At 37.9% G+C, this 19,133-nt stretch overlaps 1 protein-coding gene across 2 annotated transcripts in view; it reads right to left on the bottom strand.

Moving 5' to 3' along the window:
* Positions 1-459: 459 nt before the first annotated feature.
* Positions 460-19,133, bottom strand: part of LOC133304428 (phosphatase IMPL1, chloroplastic) — a 37,697-nt gene continuing 19,023 nt past the window's right edge. For both annotated transcript variants that reach the window (XM_061504463.1, XM_061504462.1), the window contains 6 exons: positions 17,964-18,021; positions 17,767-17,819; positions 6,977-7,075; positions 6,785-6,898; positions 6,386-6,487; positions 460-745 (listed from right to left, as the gene is read on the bottom strand). In XM_061504463.1, coding sequence (XP_061360447.1) covers positions 647-745; positions 6,386-6,487; positions 6,785-6,898; positions 6,977-7,075; positions 17,767-17,819; positions 17,964-18,021 — 525 coding nt within the window. In that variant the 3' untranslated portion in view covers positions 460-646. The remainder of the gene's footprint in view (positions 746-6,385; positions 6,488-6,784; positions 6,899-6,976; positions 7,076-17,766; positions 17,820-17,963; positions 18,022-19,133) is intronic.

Genomic DNA, 19,133 nt, shown 5'->3' with positions numbered 1-19,133 from the left:
ACCATCCATCCTCTCCTACATTGTTGCCCCACTTAACCTTAAGACATCATCATAGTCTTGAGGAAAGAAAACCCAAACACTTTAAAGCCTCCACCTTGCCATTTCCTAGCAAGCATCCAAGGAGAAAGGTTCTCGCTTGCATTCAAGAGAAGGTTGTATGGATCAACGTTAGAGGACTCCATCCACTTTGGCGTCTACAAGTGATAAAGGTAATCCTAAAACCCCAAAGTGTTTTAACGGGTAGATCCTAAGGCATAACTCACGAGGACCGTAAAGAGTTACGGGTTCTGCACCAATTAACAAAGATCAATTTTTTTGTTTTTCCCCCTAATTAGCGAGTTGCTTGAATGTCAAGTAACTCCCATTTTAACTTTTAATTAATGATACAACCATTCCCTATTTTAAAAGTTCTTTTGAAAACACTGCACTTGGAGAAATATATTGGAAACATTTCAACGTCCAAATCATGTGGCTCATTAAAGTTGAACGGTTATAAAGTAATGTAATCAAGAAAAAAAATTCAAATGTATTTCATTACAATTACTGGAAGATTTAAACAAATGAACAAGTAAAAAGAACAGTACCATCCTCTTGCTGTTAAAATCTGTAGTAGTGTCCACCAGCGAAAACAATTCCTATGGGCACCTTAAATGTCTGCCCTGTAGCCCTCTGGTTTATACCACAATGAGAAATCCATTCCCTTGCTTTTTAATTTCTCCGTTGCAGGTCCAATTCTCTCCAGAAGCTGTGAATTAAACAGATAATCCCCGAAAAATAAAATCACATTTTCAGTTAACCGCCAATCACTCCACAGTCTATCAAAATCACTTATTTCATTCCACTTACATTCTGTACTCGTAGAAATCAGAAAATAAGTTCAATAGAAAACTAGTAACTGTGAACAATATAAATTTAGTATTATCATATGATGCAGATAAAATATAGAGCCAAAACAAGAATGTCAAAATCTCATAAATATAGTCTCTGAAGGATTTTTTTAGTAATCTCAAGCATAGTCGTTGATCCTGGATAGACGGGCGAATCAGTGGACTCCAAAAACAATATAACGCAGTACAGTGGGTAGTGGAACAGCCATACACCAAACTGATATATGTATCAGATGCAGAGGCAAGGGATTTCAGTAATGAATTCAATGGACAACACCAAAATTAGTATCCTATCAATTGATGTTAGAGTTCCCAGGGAGCTGTGGATGGGAGCATTCATAGATGGAACGGATAAAATTAAAAAGTGAACTCAAAGGAAGGAAAGGGGACCTTGAAAGAGGAAATGCTCCCACATGAATTTTTCACATGATAAGGTATGTCAGGCAGAATCACACGAAGACCATAAATAGCCGGGACTTGTTAAAATTTGTGAGACCTTGTGTCTGTCTCAATCTTTATGATCTTTGTGTTTAACTCGATCTACACATGATCATGTAGATCCATTCCCAGAAAGAGTGATGAACTTGAAAATCTCACCTCGAGTACCGTGAACAGATAAAGGCAAAGCAGCTGTGTTAAGAGCTTCCATTGGGCCAGGAGGTAGTTTGAATTGAAGACTGAGGAGGAAGTTTGCGAGGTAAGGACATTTGGAACCAACCAAAGCATCCGGAAAAGATGATCTACAGTGAAGGCTAGAATTCCTTGCTTTTTTTTTTTGGTACAAAGAATTCCATGGTTAACTAGTGTTAGAAAGATCGAAAATAAGTTGACAAAAAGTCCTACATTGTTACATTAGTCTTTATGTAATTGTTATATTCTAAATAATAGAGCCTCCTTTGTATTATTGACACACAGATTTAAACATTAATCTCTTCTTTATGTTATTCAACTTGATATCAGAGCGGAAACCATCCTCAGCGACTTGTCCAATCACTCTTTTGCAGTCGAGCACCAAAAAAATCAAAAATTCTATATTACCTCCTTTCTTCGTCAACCTTCTCTCTTCAGTTTCTTCTGCTACATCTCAGACATTTTTTCTCTGTCAACCTTATCTCCTTAGTTTCTTCCACTATATTTCAAATAGTTGTACCGACCATCCTCTATCATTTCTTGGGTGACCCTTCTCCTCAAGCAGTCGCTCACCGCCAAACCAGAAAAAAATTCCAGTAACTTTTCCTGCTCCCGCGAAAATTTTCTAGCAATTTATTCAGTCAATGACCACCGGATCTGGAGCATCCCAATGGACCCACTATCATCTAGCCAGCAACGCGCCTCACTCCCCACATCTATGTGCTACCGGTTGTTTTCTTTGGCTAGTGACTGACAAATTTGGATTGTGCTAGCAAGGAATCAATCCATCCAAGACATAAGTACAGAAGCCTTCAAATGTGCCCCGTAAGACTTAAAGCTTGTTGCTTTGGGCCCACAGTTTATATATGGTTTTTGGATTGTGTGCCCACTGTTTGTGGACCTTTTTTGGGGCACTCCAACTCTTTTGGTGAGTTCTCCTCCATTTTGGGGTTTTTTAAAGACTTTTTCTGGCAATTCCTTGGTGTTTCAAGCTAGATTCATCCAGATTTAGTCCTTCCTATTGAGGGCCCATTGTTTTTGGCCTTTTCCAACATTTTATCAGCATTCCAGCCTTTCAGGCACCTATTTTCGCTTTTTTCCAACTTCTTTTCTTTGTTGTCCAAGTCTCTCCGTGTCCGCCCAATAGCTCTTGCTACTGTCTAGGCTTCTTGTGATCATTCGATCCTCTTATCCTCTAGTTCAACATGCCCACACTATTCTCTTGTTAGATATAGATCTAGCCCTTCATGTCATTGTTTGTCTCTTTTCCAATGCTAAACATAGCATTGAGGGAGAAATATGGGAGGTGTACTCTTGTCCCGTTGGATTGTCCCGATTCCAATCTAGTTCCGTTAGATTGTTCCAATTGTTGTCTGGTCTCATCGGATCATTCTAGATCCAATGAAACCCCATTGGATTGTCCCAAATGTTGTCTGATCTCATCAGATCCTTCCAGTTCCAATGAAACCCCATTGGATTGTCCTAGTTGCTGTGTCAAAGAAATCAGAGAGAGAAAAGAAAAAGAGCGAGTGAAAAAGAGAGAGAGAGAAGGAATAGTTAATTAGATTGAATGAATCAGAAAATAATACATAAGTGCTCTTATGGAGCTCAGATTTGTGCCACGTCATATAGTTCAGTTGTAACTATAATCAGTTAACTAAACTGATCTATTTAGCTAATTACAAAAGTAACCCTGAGTACAGCTATACACCTTTACCCTCAGTTACCAAGCTCGTGGTGCCTGCTTTAGCCAATAAAGTGCTTTATGTAACCTGCAAACAAGTGATTTATTAGGAGACTCAAAGCCAGGGGGTTGTTGCATATAAACTTCCTCTTTAAGAGTGCCATTGAGAAAGGCATTATTGACATCTAGTTGTCTTAGTGTCCAGCCAAAAGAAATGGCAAAAGTGAGAACAGTACGGATTGTAATAGGCTTCACAACTGGAGAGAAAGTCTCTGTGTAATCAAAGCCAGCTTGTTGGTGGAACCCTTTTGCCACCAATCTGGCTTTATATCTATTGAGAGAACCATCTGGGTTTTCTTTGACTCGAAAAATCCACTTACAACCAATGGTTGTTCTGTTGGGAGGAAGAGGAACTAAAGACCAAGTGGAGTTGACTTGCAGTGCATCCATTTTAGATTGCATAGCAGAAAACCAGTTGGGGTTGGCCAAGGCTTGTTTAATTGTGCTAGGTTCAAGAGAAGTTGAAAGGATTTGAGGCATGTGAGCAGTCTTTGAACGGGTAGTGATAGAGTGAGTGGGTGAGTTGTTAAGAGGACCAGAAGGAACATATTCAAAACCAGAACTAGAAGAAGAAGAAGTGGTGCTAAAGGAAATAGGAACAAGAGAACCTGAACTTGAAGAGACAACAGTTGAAGCTGGCTGAGGAGTAGTACTGTTGCTGCTTGAACGTGACATGCCTGGGGATGAAACAGGACTGGAACATGATGAGAAGGATACTGGTTGAGGTAAGGTGCATGCTGGTGTTGAGATGTTGCAGCTGGATGCTTGAAAATTGGAATGTTGGAACATGGCAATAATGGTGAGCATGATGAGTGTTCAATAGCATCAGACTTGGTTGGTGATGTTACTAAAGGAATCAAATTAGAAACAGGTGGAGAAGAATTATTGGCAGCAATGATGGAAGGTAAATTGAACCAAAGTGGATAGGAAAATTTTGTTTCATTAAAAAGAACATCCTTAGAGATAGAGTCTGCCAGATGAGTTCAGACACTTATAGCCTTTGTGAGTAGGAGAATAGCCAAGGAAAATACATTCACCGCTTCTAAATTCTAATTTGTGGTTGTTGTATGGTCTTAGGAAAGGAAAACAAGCACAGCCGAAGACTTTGAAGGATTTATAGTCAGGAATTGTTTTGTGTAATTTCACAAAAGGAACCTCAAAGTTTAAAGCAGCAGTGGGTAGAGAGTTGATGAGATAAACAACCGAGATAAAGGCATGATCCCAAAATTTTATGGGTAAGGATGCATGGGCAAGTAAGGTGAGGCCAGTCTCAACTATATGTCGATGTTTCCTTTCCACTACACCATTTTGATGATGGGTGTGAGGACAAGCAATTCTGTGAACTATACCAAGATTTTTAAGGTGTAGATGAAATGGCCTAAACTCTCCACCCCAATCAGTTTGAAGAGCTTTTACGGATGATTGAAAGTTATTTGACACAAGAGCTTGGAACTGATTTTGCTTCTGACTTTTGTTTGAGAGGATAAATCCAAGTGTATCTAGAGTGAGCATCTACAAAGGATATATAATAAGTGAAGCCCATTGTAGATTTAACAGGGGCTGGACCCCATAGATCACTAAAAACAAGATCAAACAGTTTTGCATACACTTTGGTGGATGGACCAGAATGCAATCTGAGTATTTTTCCTAAACAACAAGTAGAACAAAAGGTAATATCTGTTTTATTAGGAATAGGAATATTACAGGACTTTAGAATTGAATTTAGGGCCTCAGTGTGAGGATGTCCCAGTCTACAATGCCAAAGAGAGTACATATAGTTTGATCCTACTGAATTTACAGAGCTACTAGCTTTATTAGCTGTGCTTTGTGTGAGTACATCAGTGGGTATAGTACTAGCACAAACTGAATTACTGGAACTAGTACATAAGGTCTTAGGACTACAGGAAACAGAGTTGGAAGTAGGAACAGAAGCACACTGTTGACTTGATTGCTGATTAGAGTTGGGAGAAAATATGCTAATCAAATATTTAATTCCTAAAATATGCTAATCAATAATTGAGTAAGGGTTGGGAAGGAAGGAAGCAATCCCCTCAAAATCGGCATGATTAACCTCCACGCTCTAGTTTGAAGGGGATTTCAAAGAATAATTTTGTGCTAGATTGTAACGCAAATTGGGCGGAACTATGCAGTAGAATACTAAAACTAGCGGAAGGTTTACTAGCATAAATACGCACACAGGGAGACTAACCAATTATCTAGTGCATAAAGGATTTCCTTCCTTCCATTTTGTATTCTGCATACTCTCTCTGTCTCAATTCAATTATGAATCTACTATAGGCAGATTCATTTAAGGTAAACTAATTACATCCACATAAAAGTAAAGGACACCTTTATATGTTTCATATAAGAACTAGGACAAAGATCAATTTCAAAAGATATATCAATGCTTTGGAGACGTTTATGGTGAATTATCTAAATGCAACAGTGGACCTTATAATTTTACTGGTTTGACGTGTAAGAAATGAGATGGGGTAGTATTTTCAAAAGGTAAGGAAACTTGGGAGGGCAGGTACAATCAAAGGACCACAAGTGCAGCTTTAACTTCAGGGTGTATTTGGTACAAGAGAAATTTTTTGGTGACCGGGAATCATGATTGATGGGAATACAATAGAAATTGAGTTTACTTGGAATCTTACGAAAGAGGTGTTTGGTTCGCCAAAATATTACTGGGAATATTGGGTAAAAATTACTGATTCCATATTTGGTTTAGAACGAAATATGACTTGGAATATGAGGTTATTTTACAAAAATAACCCCAAACTATTTTTACTTTTGTAATTGATAGATCGGGTCTAGATTTTTATGTGTATTGGGGTATTTTTGTCTCAAAATTTATTGTTGTGCTTTCCCTTTACTTGATATTCTGATTGGTATTCCGAATTACCATATTATTTTTAGTAATCTGAATAGTGACTTTTCTTTATAAATCAAATTACCGGTAATCCTTGAATATCCGGGAATCGTAATTTATTCCTCCTACCAAACGTGGTAATTACATTTACCAAAGAAGGATTACCGGTAATCCTTTCCAAAAACTTGAAACAAACACCCCCTCAAGGTGCAATGTGAAAGTCTCCCAATAGCAAAATCAGATAAGACAAACCTTTGAATGGGTCATGCCATTTGAAACCAAAACAGATCTATCAAAAACACAAAATTTTCCTCCATCCATTCGAGAAACTGTGCCACCAGCTTCCTCAACCATCTACAAGTGAATGGAGCAAAACTCAGTAAACAATATTTTCAAAAGTAAATGATCCAATAAATGTCGAAAGCACTTCACATATATCATAACATTCCTAAGTCATCACCTAACAACTTAAGCTTTTAGAAGAGTTGTTTTATGATGTTATATCAAAATCATAATATTATACAATATCTGTTACATATAACAAGACAAATAAGTTTTTGCTTGTTTATTATTCTTTAAGAAAAAACACTTTTTCCAAGCAAAACCCAAACCCTTAATCCAATCTTAAAGATGCAGGGACATAAGGCATACCAAAACACCAGCAGCCATATCCCATGGCTTTAGACGATATTCCCAATAAGCTTCTACAATTCCCAAAGCTACATGACACATGTCCACAGCAGCTGCACCAAGCCGTCTTACACCCTGAACATCAAAGCCAAGAAAATGATAAGTGAAAGGCAGATATATAAGGTGCATTTTTAATAGATTTTAGATGAATACCCGGCTGACATCAGTAAATTCTTTGAATAACTCTATGTTAGTAGCCCATGCATCATCATGATCATACCCGAAACCTGTCACTAGAAGGGATTGTTCCACCTAAAACAAAGGAAAATGACAAAACATACAACAATCATGAAGCGCCATAAAAATAGTAAGATCATAAAAATAGTAAGATCACAGTTTGGAGAAATTATTCCATCTCTTGATTTATTCATCTGGTCAGAGATACATTACATAGCAAAGACAGAGATAAAAAAATAGAAACAGATAATAAGACTTTGACTTGAAAACAGTAAAAGAAACTCTATTTGAAGTTAAGAGAGTATGCCAAACAGGACGATATTGTGCGTATGTAACAATACCAAACTTTACGGTTGAACTGGCAACAACATTTTGTTCCTTACTCCTCCAAAGATCATACCGTAACCCGAAGTTGACCTCCTATTAATAACTAATCCTATATAATCAACATCTTATTCACTTCCATGGGTAGATTTTCACCCCTCCTCTTGAATAATAATCCTCTATTCGGTGTAGCTTTAACGTACTTTACCAAGTTCCTTCCTCCATTTCCTCTGATCCTCAAAAGTGATTATGGGTGGTTTATCCTCCTCAAGTAGGGATGTTCCACTCACTGCGAAACTTGATAAATCCTGTGTGCAGATGATGAGACTGACTATAATGACCCAAATAATCAAATTATACTAATTAGAAATTAATGTCTAATTAGAGGATTAATCGGGTGAAAATCCTAATTTTAAGGTTAAATTCCCACAAAGGGCAAAATGATAATTTGACAGAAACTGTTTGGATTGGGGCTAATTCTATGTTATACACTCCACCTAAGCCCATTAAATAGGGAATCAAATTAGAAAGAGGTTAAGTAGATGAAAAATCTAATTATACGAATAAAGTCACTTTTCAGGACAAAAGTGCAATTAGTGGAAGTTTCAGGAAAAAATGCAATTATACAAAAGTTACCCGAAACTTTAAAATACTATAGAGCCATACCATTAAATAATTTTAGTGAATGTTAAAATAAATGTTAGATGGCTTAAATCATTAATTATGGGTGAATTAGGGGGGTTTCATTACGGGTAAATTAGTCATTTCACCTCAAATATGTTGACCAAAGTCATAAGTGATTAAGACACCTCATCCTCCCATTTCTCTTCAAATTTCGGTAGCCCCTCCACCCTCTTGGACAGAAACCCGAGCAACCCCCCTCCCCCTCCACTGATGAGAAACTCAAGCTTCTAACTCCATAACCAAACATCCAAAGCAAAAATCCTATTAGACAAAAGTTGATCATTTGCCCTCAACTAAGTAAACCCAACAATCCTTAGCTCTTGGGAAGCATTGTGTGTGGAGAACTCCTCTCCCCTCTCCTAGCGCCATTTTGAAGATGTCATGGTGGAGGAGACTTTGATTTCTTCCAAGCTTAGGAAAACTTCCCATTGGTATTTCTATGCAATTTTGAGATAAGAAACTTAGCTTTTCTTGGATGTTCTTGAACGTTTAAAATCTAGGGTTCATGAGGTGAATGTGACCAATGTGTTTAATGATGTGAATTTGACTGGTTCCATTGAAAAGAAGTGATTAGAAAGTGTATGTAATGAATAAAAAATCATAAAACCAACACTATATGCAATTCGAAATTTTGGTCATGGAAAAAGTATGTGATTGAAGAGGGTTTCTATGGTTGAGAATGTTGTGATGTAAATGGGCCTTGGTGCCTTCACAGAAGGTGTTAGGAATATAGTCTTAACCATGGTTATCAAAATCGCGAGTTAACTCGTAAAATCGTACGATTTTACGAGTTTACTTTGTTTGGCGAGTTAAATCGGTAGTAAAATCGAAATTCTGAGTAAATTCGTTAAAATCGCGATTTTACTGTGCAAAATCGCAAACTCGTACGATTTGGGACGAGTTAGCGATTCATGGGCAGTGATGGCAAAAAAAAAAAAATTTGGACAAAAAATCGATTTGGCCCAAGAGGAAAACAAGAGGAAAACTTGGATTTAGAAACTCAAATTGAAGAAAACATGGTGGGAATCCAAAGTGGAGAAAACATGGTTGTAAACTTGGAAGTAGAAGAAATGGTTGAAGAACAAGTACAAGTTGCCGTGGGAGATGACGACGACGATGCTAACTTTGAGAATTTGATGAACTTTGTACTCTATGCACTTAGTCTCTAAATTTTTTGTTATGAGTTTGTGTCTTATTATTTATAATGTTAGTTGGATATTATTATATTTATTATATATTTTTAAAAGTAAAAACTTACGATTCGTGGCGATTTTACGATTTACGATTTTACTATCCCCTCACGATTTTACGTAAAATCGCGAGTTTGACAACCTTGGTCTTAACCAAGAAAAGCATTGAAACCATAACTTATATCATTTTAGAAAATTAGACTCAAAATAAAGTGGTTGTATGTTGAGTCTTAGAAATGAATGTCATTGGTGATGTTTATTCTTGTTTGAATTGAAAGTTGTGAGCCAAATGAAGTGGTGATGGAAGAACTTCCATTGGAGCCACCAAGTAACCAAAGCATAGATTCTTGAATTTCCAACAATTTGGTAAGTCTTACAACCTAAACCTTGTTAGAATTTGGAAGTGTGGCATACAGATATATTGGTATTTGTATGTTGAATTAATTGATGTATACCTTGAATAGGATGCATTGGTGACTTTATCATAGTGAGAATAAGTCATTTGGGCTTGAAGCCTTAAGTTGTCAAGTGTAAGATAAGTTGTCTAACTTGAACCTCTTGATGAGTTGATAGCTATTGGATTGTTGTTTTATGTATAGCATATAATTTATGATCACATCCACACTTTTGGCATAGGTTCACATAGTGTTGGGTATGGTGACGTGTTGCTAGGATACCAAGAAAGCTTCCTAAGGAAGTCTACAAGAGATAAACTTCCAGACCTTGGGATTAGTCCCCTTGTGTGTTCCACCATGCTCCTTTGGGAGGAATGGTTGAAATGATGTGATACATGGTAGTACTAGTGAATGATATAATCATGCATTGATATGAAATGATGAATTGTATTAATGAGTGATTTATATGATTTTTTGGCCAATAGAAATGTATGACAAAAAAAAGGGCTTCCCCTAGAAACAGTCCTATGAGGATCTCTCTTGGAAGTATCCAGTTAGATATTATATTATGTATTATATAATGGGCTTCCCTTGGAAACAACACTATAAAGATCTCCAAGTGGTAAAAACCTAAGAGAAACATCCCTATAAGGATCTCTCTTGGAAGTTCCATGGTTATTATGTGGCGTATGTTATGCTATCCTGTTATTATTGTGTATGCACCGGAAGTGAGCCTAAAAGTGGAATGATGCTCCAAGGATCCTTGGTTTACTGAGATTTTTATCTCACCCCGTGTTGGGGATTATATTTCAGGTACCCCTATTGATTGTGTTGGAGAATCACATGGCAAGAAGCCAGTTTAGAGCCCGCCTGCTAGTTTATAGACTTTGATCATTATTTTGATGTATATGTATAATCTAATTATGATGTCATTTTGGACCTTATTGTATATGGACTGTATGAACTTATTGACAATATGTATAATGATGCACTTAGATGATAGCCATGTATATTTTGTACTAGCTTATTGTACATTTGATTCAAGGGATGTAATTATGACCTATGTAATTCTGATGTAGTAATGATGTATGTCCAGATGAAACTATGAGATTGTCACTATATACTCTGTTGAGATGTGTGTATGATGTTTGATGTATAATATATTCATGAATATAAAGTAAGGGCACGGAGCCTAATGTGTAAGAATCCATGGATGGATTCTAAGCTAGGTCAAACAAGTTTTTCCAAAAGCTCTTATAATAAAAAAAACTTTTTTTCATAATGAAGAAAAAAGCCAAAAGCCAAAAGCTCATAGTAGGAGCTATTTTTTTAAGCTCTTATCAGCTAAAAACTGTATATAATAATCAAACAAATTGTAGCTTTATTTTCAAAGCTCTTAGTTTTAGCTTTAGCTTAAAAGTAGCTTTTAGCTTGTTGAGATATATAAAAAATCATTAATGTAGCCTCACCTAACAGCTTAAGCTTTTGGGTTGAATTGGTTCTTTGTTTGGTATCAGAGCTCTTCGTTCTGGGCATTTTCGCTTCCGCTAAAACCCTAAGCCCACTGCTTAGGCATTCTCTCCTTCCTCTAACGTCGTGTGTCCCTCCAGCTTGGTTCTACACTATTCAAGAGGGTTTAAAAAAAAAAATTATTGTTCACCGCGTCCGTACAGTTCGTACAATTTTCACTGTTTATCGTGTCCGTACAGTGTCATTGGTCATCGTCCGTACAGGCACTGTTCACTGTCCGAACAGATTCACTGTTCACGCGTCCGTACAGGTACTGTTCACGAAAAAAAAATCAGCCATTCCGAGACAGAACCTTCCTCTCCTATTTTCAGATCTGGTCATCTCCTTTATTTTATTTTGTGATGGAGGGCTCAAGTAATGCATCCAAAAACACGACTGGCATCATCTCCGGTACTACCCCATCTCCATTCTTTTCTCGGACCAGTGATTCCAATTGGACCAGTGGACGCGGTCGCGGACGTGGCCGCAGACAGAGGCCTCGTTGCAATTATTGCCAGAATATTGGGCATTTTGAAGAACGCTGCTATAGGAAGTACCCTCATTTGCAGCCACCGACTGCCAACTTTGCTCAAACTGATGCTACACCACCTTCTACTGGATTAGTAACTCTTTCAAGTGCCGACTATGAGGCACTTCTCAAGAAGGTTTCTTCTCAGCATCCTACTCAAGACACTGGTAATCATGTTATTTGTTTTTATCAATCATCTCTTGGACCCTGGATAATAGACTCAGGTGCTACTCATCATCTTTGTGGTAATAAAGATCTCTTCACTTCACTTTCTTATTCTAATAACCTACCCCCTGTCACTCTTGCTGATGGCACTAAGGCTCCTGCTCGTGGAATTGGGGAAGCCAACCCAACTCCCCTTTTAACTTTGAGTTTTGTTTATTATATACCTGGCATTCCTTTTAATTTAATCTATGTTAGCCAGTTGATTCATTCTCTTTCATGTACTGTTACCTTCTCTAAACAATCCTTTTCTATGCAAGATTCGGGTACGGGAAAGACGATTGGAGCGGGCATTGAGTCACGATGTCTCTACTAACTGATTGCACCACCTTCTCCAGTAGCTTGTTCTCTCACAGAGTCTCCTAAGCTAATTCACAGCCATCTGGGTCATCCAAACCTCTCCAAGCTTCAGCATATGGTTCCCTTTTTATCCAATCTTAAGTCTTTAAACTGTCATTCTTGTCAGCAAGGAAAGCACACTCGCTCCTCCTTTGCTAATAGAGTCAATAAAAGAGCTGATGCTCCTTTTTCTATTGTTCATTCTGATATTTGGGGTCCGAGTCGAACAACATCTGTTTTGGGTTTTCAGTATTTTGTCACCTTTATTGATGATTTCTCTCGTTGCACTTGGGTTTATTTAATGAAAAATCGTTCTGAATTATTTTCAATTTATCAAAAATTGTATGCTGAGATATATACTCAATTTGGTGCTTCTATTCAAATTTTGCGCAGTGATAATGCAAAAGAATATGTGTCTCTTGAGTTTTCTAATTTTTTGGAGAAACGTGGGACGTTACACCAGACCACTTGTCCACATACTCCACAACAAAATGGAGTGGCCGAACGTAAGAATCGACATCTGGTTGAAACTGCTCGTACCCTACTAATTCATATGAATGTTCCACTTTGTTTTTGGGCAGATGTTATACTCACCTCTTGCTTTCTCATCAATCGCATGCCCTCTTCCGTACTCAATAACGAAGTTCCACATAGTGTTTTATTTCCAGGAGCACTTTCCTATCCTCTACCTCCACATATATTTGGATGTACCTGCTTTGTTCATGATCTTAGTCCAGCAAAAGATAAATTAACATCCAAAGCCTTCAAGTGTATTTTCCTTGGATATACTCGTTTTCAAAAGGGGTATCGTTGCTACTCTCCTGATCTCAAGCGTTATATTGTCTCGGCTGATGTCACTTTCCTTGATCAACAACCTTTTCATTCTATCCTATCTCAGATAACACAAGTTGATCAAGTTCTTCCTGTTCCTTGTCTTGATTTGTCTTTACCAGTTGTAGGAGACTCTATCCCGGAGGAGCGGCCCCTTGCATCCATCCCTGAGGACCGTCCTTTCATCACCTATCAGCGTCGTCAGCCTGTGCCCTCCAGCAGATTTGACCCTCACTGACTCACCGTCTGCTGCTGTTGACTCTTCCCCTCCGGATCCTCCATCAGAGATTACTCCCATTGCCCTTCTTCGCAAAGGTATTCGATCCACTTGTAACCCTCATCCACTTTATAGTTTCTTGAGTTACGATAGACTTTCTTCACCACATTTTACTTTTGTTTCTAGTATTTCGTCTATTTCTATTCCTAAAACTACAGGTGAAGCACTCTCTCATCCGAGTTGGCGTCAAGTAATGATTGATGAAATGCAAGTACTTCACTCCAATGGCACATGGGATCTTGTTCATGCTACTCCTGGAAAGTAAGTTGTCGGTTGTCGATGGGTATTCACTGTCAAAGTTGGTCCTGATGGCATTGTTCATCGCCTCAAAGCTTGTTTGGTGGCCAAGGGATACACTCAGATATTTGGTCTTGACTATGGGGATACTTTTTCTCCTGTTGCCAAGATGGCATCTGTTCGCCTATTTCTTGCACTTGCTGCCATTCAATAGCCTCTTCTACAACTTGATATCAAAAATGCATTCTTACATGGTGACTTGCAAGAGGAAGTATATATGGAGCAACCACTAGGTTTTGTTGCTCAGGGGGAGAGTTCTGGCATGGTATGCAAGCTTCGTAAATCTTTATATGGCCTGAAGCAATCTCCTCGGGCCTGGTTTAGTCGCTTCAGTTCCGCTGTTCAATCCTTCGGTTTAACCCGAAGTAAAGCGGATCATTCTGTCTTCTATCGGCATAGCTCTTCTGGCCAGTGCATCTATCTCCTGGTCTATGTTGATGACATCATTATTACTGGCAGCGATCACGCTGGATTGATTAGTTAAAGAAGTACTTATTCAATCAGTTTCAGACCAAAGATCTTGACAAACTTCAATATTTCTTAGGAATCGAAGTAGCACAGTCTAGGAAGGGCATTTCCATTTGTCAGAGGAAGTATGCACTAGATATCTTAGATGAGACTGGTATGTTGGGATGTAAACCCATTGATACACCTATGGATCCTAATATTAAGTTATTACCTGGACAGGGAGAGCCATTGGCAGACCCTGGTCTACCGCCGACTAGTTGGAAAGTTGAACTATCTTACTGTGACAAGACTAGACATCTCTTTTTCAGTTAGTGTGGCAAGTCAATTCCTTGACTCTCCTTGTGACTCTCATTGGGATGCAGTTATCAGGATTCTTCGATATATCAAAAAGGCACCAGGAAGAGGTTTATTATACACTAATAAGGGGAATGCATAAGTGTCTAGCTATTCAGATGCTGACTGGGCAGGTTCTCCTTCAGACAGACGATCCACCTCCGGGTATTGTGTTCTCCTAGGAGGAAATTTGATCTCTTGGAAGAGTAAGAAGCAAACTGTGGTTGCAAGATCAAGTGCAGAGGCAGAATATTGGGCCATGGGAAATGCGACCTGTGAGCTCATCTAAAGCAATTGCTTAAGGAATTACATCTCTGTGAACAACGGCCCATGAAACTCATTTGTGACAATCAAGCCGCATTGCACATATCCTCTAACCCAATCTTTCATGAGAGGACTAAACATATAGAAATTGACTGTCACTTTGTTAGAGAGAAGATTCAGTCAGGCGAGATCGAGACTGCATTTGTCAATTCCAGTGATCAACTTGCAGATGTTTTCACCAAGGCTCTTAGAGGTCCCCGAATAGATCATATATGTAACAAGCTGGGTGCTTATGATATATACGCACTAGCTTGAGGGGGAGTGTTAGAAATAATATTAGTTTTATTATTATTAGTTTATTATTCTAGAAGGTTATTTGGGCTTAGCCCATTAGGTTATTTAACCTCTTTAAATAGAGGACTCTTGTACAGTTTTATACACAATTGAATACAATACATTCATACATTCTAATTTGGTATCAGAGCCACGTGTCCCGGGTTCGATCCTCACCGCCCTCCACTTTCTTTCAAGTGGAATTTCTTTATTCGCACAGATAGGTGGGCTTGTGCATTGTCCACCCTTCAAGCCCAGTGGGCTCTCGTGTGAGGGGGCGTGTTGAGATATACAAAAAACCATTAATGTAGCCTCACCCAACAGCTTAAGCTTTTGGGTTGAATTGGTTCTTTGCATAGCTTAAAAAAGAGAGGATCCAAACAGACACTTAGACTAGTGGACATATTGAGTTATGCATGGAAAATATTCAATTGCCAATCACGTTCAAATTATCATAGCGAGAATTATCCCCAATTGTCCGAAATACAGACGAGATGTTCGTTTCGTTTGACCAATGATGGTAGGAGATTACCACATGTGTGTAGTTAACTACCATCATTTGAGATTCAAAGGTCGAAAGCGTCATGGCTATGATTAATGGATAAGGTTTCAAGTTTTGAGCATAAAAGATGTTCTAATGAAAAAGGCAATCACTTAGGATAAGAGTGAGATGAAATGAATACAACGCAATACATAGGAAAAGAAAAAGGAAAAAGTTTATTCACATGTTTACATAGTTGTAGTTGTGATACTTATCATATAGCTTCCGCCTTAATAATTAAATATGTTGCGCTTAATACCATAATGTATGATAACAAGCCGGTTCAAAACGGAGTGTTGCACTAACTTTTGAGAGCCCAAATTGTGTTAACTTATTGTGACCATCATATGCAATCAATAAATTGTTAGGCTTCAACTTATGATGAACCATATGTAGAATTCAAAGGATCTAATACAAGAACCCTCTGGCACTCTAGTTTCCTTATACATAGTGAAAATGGTATTGCCCTGTTAAATCCCACTCATGATGCCCCAACACATAGCGAAAATGGTATTGCCTTGTGTACAACAGGCTCCCCCAACTCGTTTCTTTGTTCTTGACCCCATCTAACGATAAGTCCCATATGGCTTCAAATCCACCATTGTCATTGACATTCTTTGAACTACAAATATTGCAAACTAGTTGTGTTTGAGGCATTTGCTCAAATTTAACCATCTCGTACCTTAGGAAGCACTCGTTGAGAAGGACTGTGTTGTTACCACATCCTTAGAAGCACAGACACGCAGATTGGGAAAAAAAACCGTGTCGGACACCGACAGGCTCCGACACGTGGTCAATATTTTAGGACACGCCGACATGCAGTCAACATTTTCCGATACGGAGTTAACGTTTACCGACATGTTCCAACATACTTCCGACACGTAGTCAACGTTTTTCGACATGCGGTCAACATTCATACAAATCCAAATTTTATTTTATTTTATCTTTTTAACTAAATATAAAAAATTAATTTATAAATCAAATATTTTCTGTTACGAAATTTGACATGAAAAATTAACAAGGCATAAAAAATTACTTTTGCTTTATATTTATGTTATGAAATTTGAATATTTGATTGATTATATGACTTATTATGAGTTTTTATATGTATTAAATGTAAACTACATTATATATATTAAAAATATTATTTAATATCAAATCATGTCCTAACGTGTCGAAGTTTAACATTTTTTAGAATTAACATGTCGGCGTGTCGTATCGTGTCCCGTGTCGCGTGTCAATGCAACATAGACCACGTCAATAATCAGGTACAATGGCCTTCCTTGCAGGTGCGCATGATGTGTAAGTTGCTCAATTCGTCTTTTGCACGATGGAAATGGCTGCTCTACCTAACCTTCAGCGTCGGGTGCAATGTGGTTGTATGCTCAATTTGTGGGGCCCTTCCTAAAAATTGTAGCCCGAAGATGTCTAGCCTTGTATCTTAACGGTTAGACCCATTGGGTTTGACCTTGATGACCTGCTTCAATTTGCTATTGCATCTCTTGAGTTGTGCAAGATACTCGAGCATGGAGGTCGGCATTTGGTGGTGCAAAGCTTTTCTTACACAACATTTGAGCTTGTTGGTTTCAACAACATCATAACTCAATGTTTCACCATGAATGAACCTATTTGGGTCTTCTCCATTATATTCTCGGCCGCAAGCACCTCTCCCTTTGGCTTATGTGACTGTTTTGTGTTCTAGTTTTGGGTCATAATCACCCGTGGCAGAAAAAGACTTTCCTGACTCTGACACCACTTCATCTCTGCCTTGGAACTTGGTTGATTTGATCTACGTTGCCCACAAACGTGTTTTATCACTACTATTGAAATCTTGCACTTTCTTGACTCTAGAAGACAATATCTCCTCTTCATTTTCCTTAACAAAAAATTATTCAAATAATACATTTTGAAAACTATTTACCAAAGTGATATAATTTAACTACTTTTAACCATGTGGGCCCCACAAACTAAATCATACTCAATCATTATGATATCACTTGTTACGTTTGTCGGGCAGTGTGGTCAAAAGATATCAAACTGTGTCACTTTGATAAATAATTTTTGAATTATATTATTTAATAAAAAAAAATTGCCTATTCAGCCCATAATATTTCGAGATTGCTTTGTAACACATAATATTCAGATTGTTCCATAATAAAACTTAAATCATAATTATCAAGGATTGTTGTTCACTTTTTGTATTCTAAGGTATCATTTTGTCGTTAATCACCTGATCAGTTGCACTCACTTGGATCTTTTGGCCATTGCAGAATGCTCCACCACCTAGCAGGTAAAAGAACAAGATTGGTGTAGAAATCTATAAAATTAATGATAAATTTAATTTGTAATAAGAGTAAACAAGTTTACTAAATCCTTTTTATTTTTCTTTCAGGGGTCCATGGAAGTTAGAATAAAAATTTCTTTCACCAGCGGTTGCAGAGAAAATGCGGGTATTCCAACACATAGGACCTCCAACAAACTCAACCTGAAATAAATAAAAAAACGTATTAACATACCCTTTCTTGCCTCAACTATATTTCTTTCGGCATTTTTTTCTATGATAGAAAGTGCAGTAGAACAATAGGCGTTATTTCTTATACGATGAGTGATAACAGGACAGCAGCTATATGTTTCTCTTATGTAAAAAGAAAAGGCAAGAGGGGGTGAGAATTTCATGACAATAAAAAATGAGGGGGGGAGGAAAAAAATAAAATAAAGACAAAGCAAAGCAAAACAAAGCCCAGCCCCTACTCTGAATATCCAAAGGGATATTCTTTGAATATATGATGCAATCCCAATCAAGCAATACAAGAGAGATAAAAATAGGAAGGTGTGGACTGAAGCCCAAATGGCCCAAGCAAATGATCCACAGTTATTGCCACGTCAGACAGAGGTTTCCCAAAATAACCCCTAACAGAATGGTGTGTGCATGGAGGCAGATTGGAGTTAGTTATAAGCACAGTGAAGAGAGCATGGGAGGCATTCTGGAATCTGAGTATGGAATGGGCCCTTTTTGGGGATTGGGAGAGAGTGGGACCTCTGTTGCATGCTCAAGTGATATAATAGACTATATAAAGTATAGCACGTCTCCACCTTCTGATGCATTGTACCAGAAATCCACAAACGTAATGGGCACGCCCAAACTTCCCACCAGCTCCAAGCAAAAATGCACTATGGAAGTAATTATTGAACTCAGAAATGTCATATGTAAATTATCATTTTTAGAAAATATATTAGTTATTTGCCTAAGAAGGGGAGCCTTGGCCAAGAGTAGATGTTGTCACCATGTAACCCAGAAGTTACAAGTTCAAATCATGTAATGAGCTTCTTGCAAATGTAAACCAAGGCTGCTTACTATAGACCCATCCTTAGACCCTATCCCAAGTGGGAGCTTTATAGCACCAGGTTGCCTTATATTAGATATTTGCTTAAAATTATACAGTCAATTCAACATCTAATTAAGGAGCCGATTACTCTTCTAACTAGAATTGCAAATATTAATAAAATAATATAAAGATGTTTGCATGGTCTCATTAGACACAATTCCTACGTACTCTCTCTACTTTCAAATATGTAGAATTTGAGATATAGATATCG

The sequence above is a fragment of the Gastrolobium bilobum genome, unplaced genomic scaffold (assembly GCF_033153095.1).
Source record: "Gastrolobium bilobum isolate Gb01-03AN ecotype WA unplaced genomic scaffold, APGP_CSIRO_Gbil_v1 utg4844, whole genome shotgun sequence".
Lineage (NCBI taxonomy): Eukaryota > Viridiplantae > Streptophyta > Magnoliopsida > Fabales > Fabaceae > Gastrolobium > Gastrolobium bilobum.
Note: the sequence above shows the minus strand (reverse complement) of the source record. Positions and strands in the feature narration are given on the sequence as shown.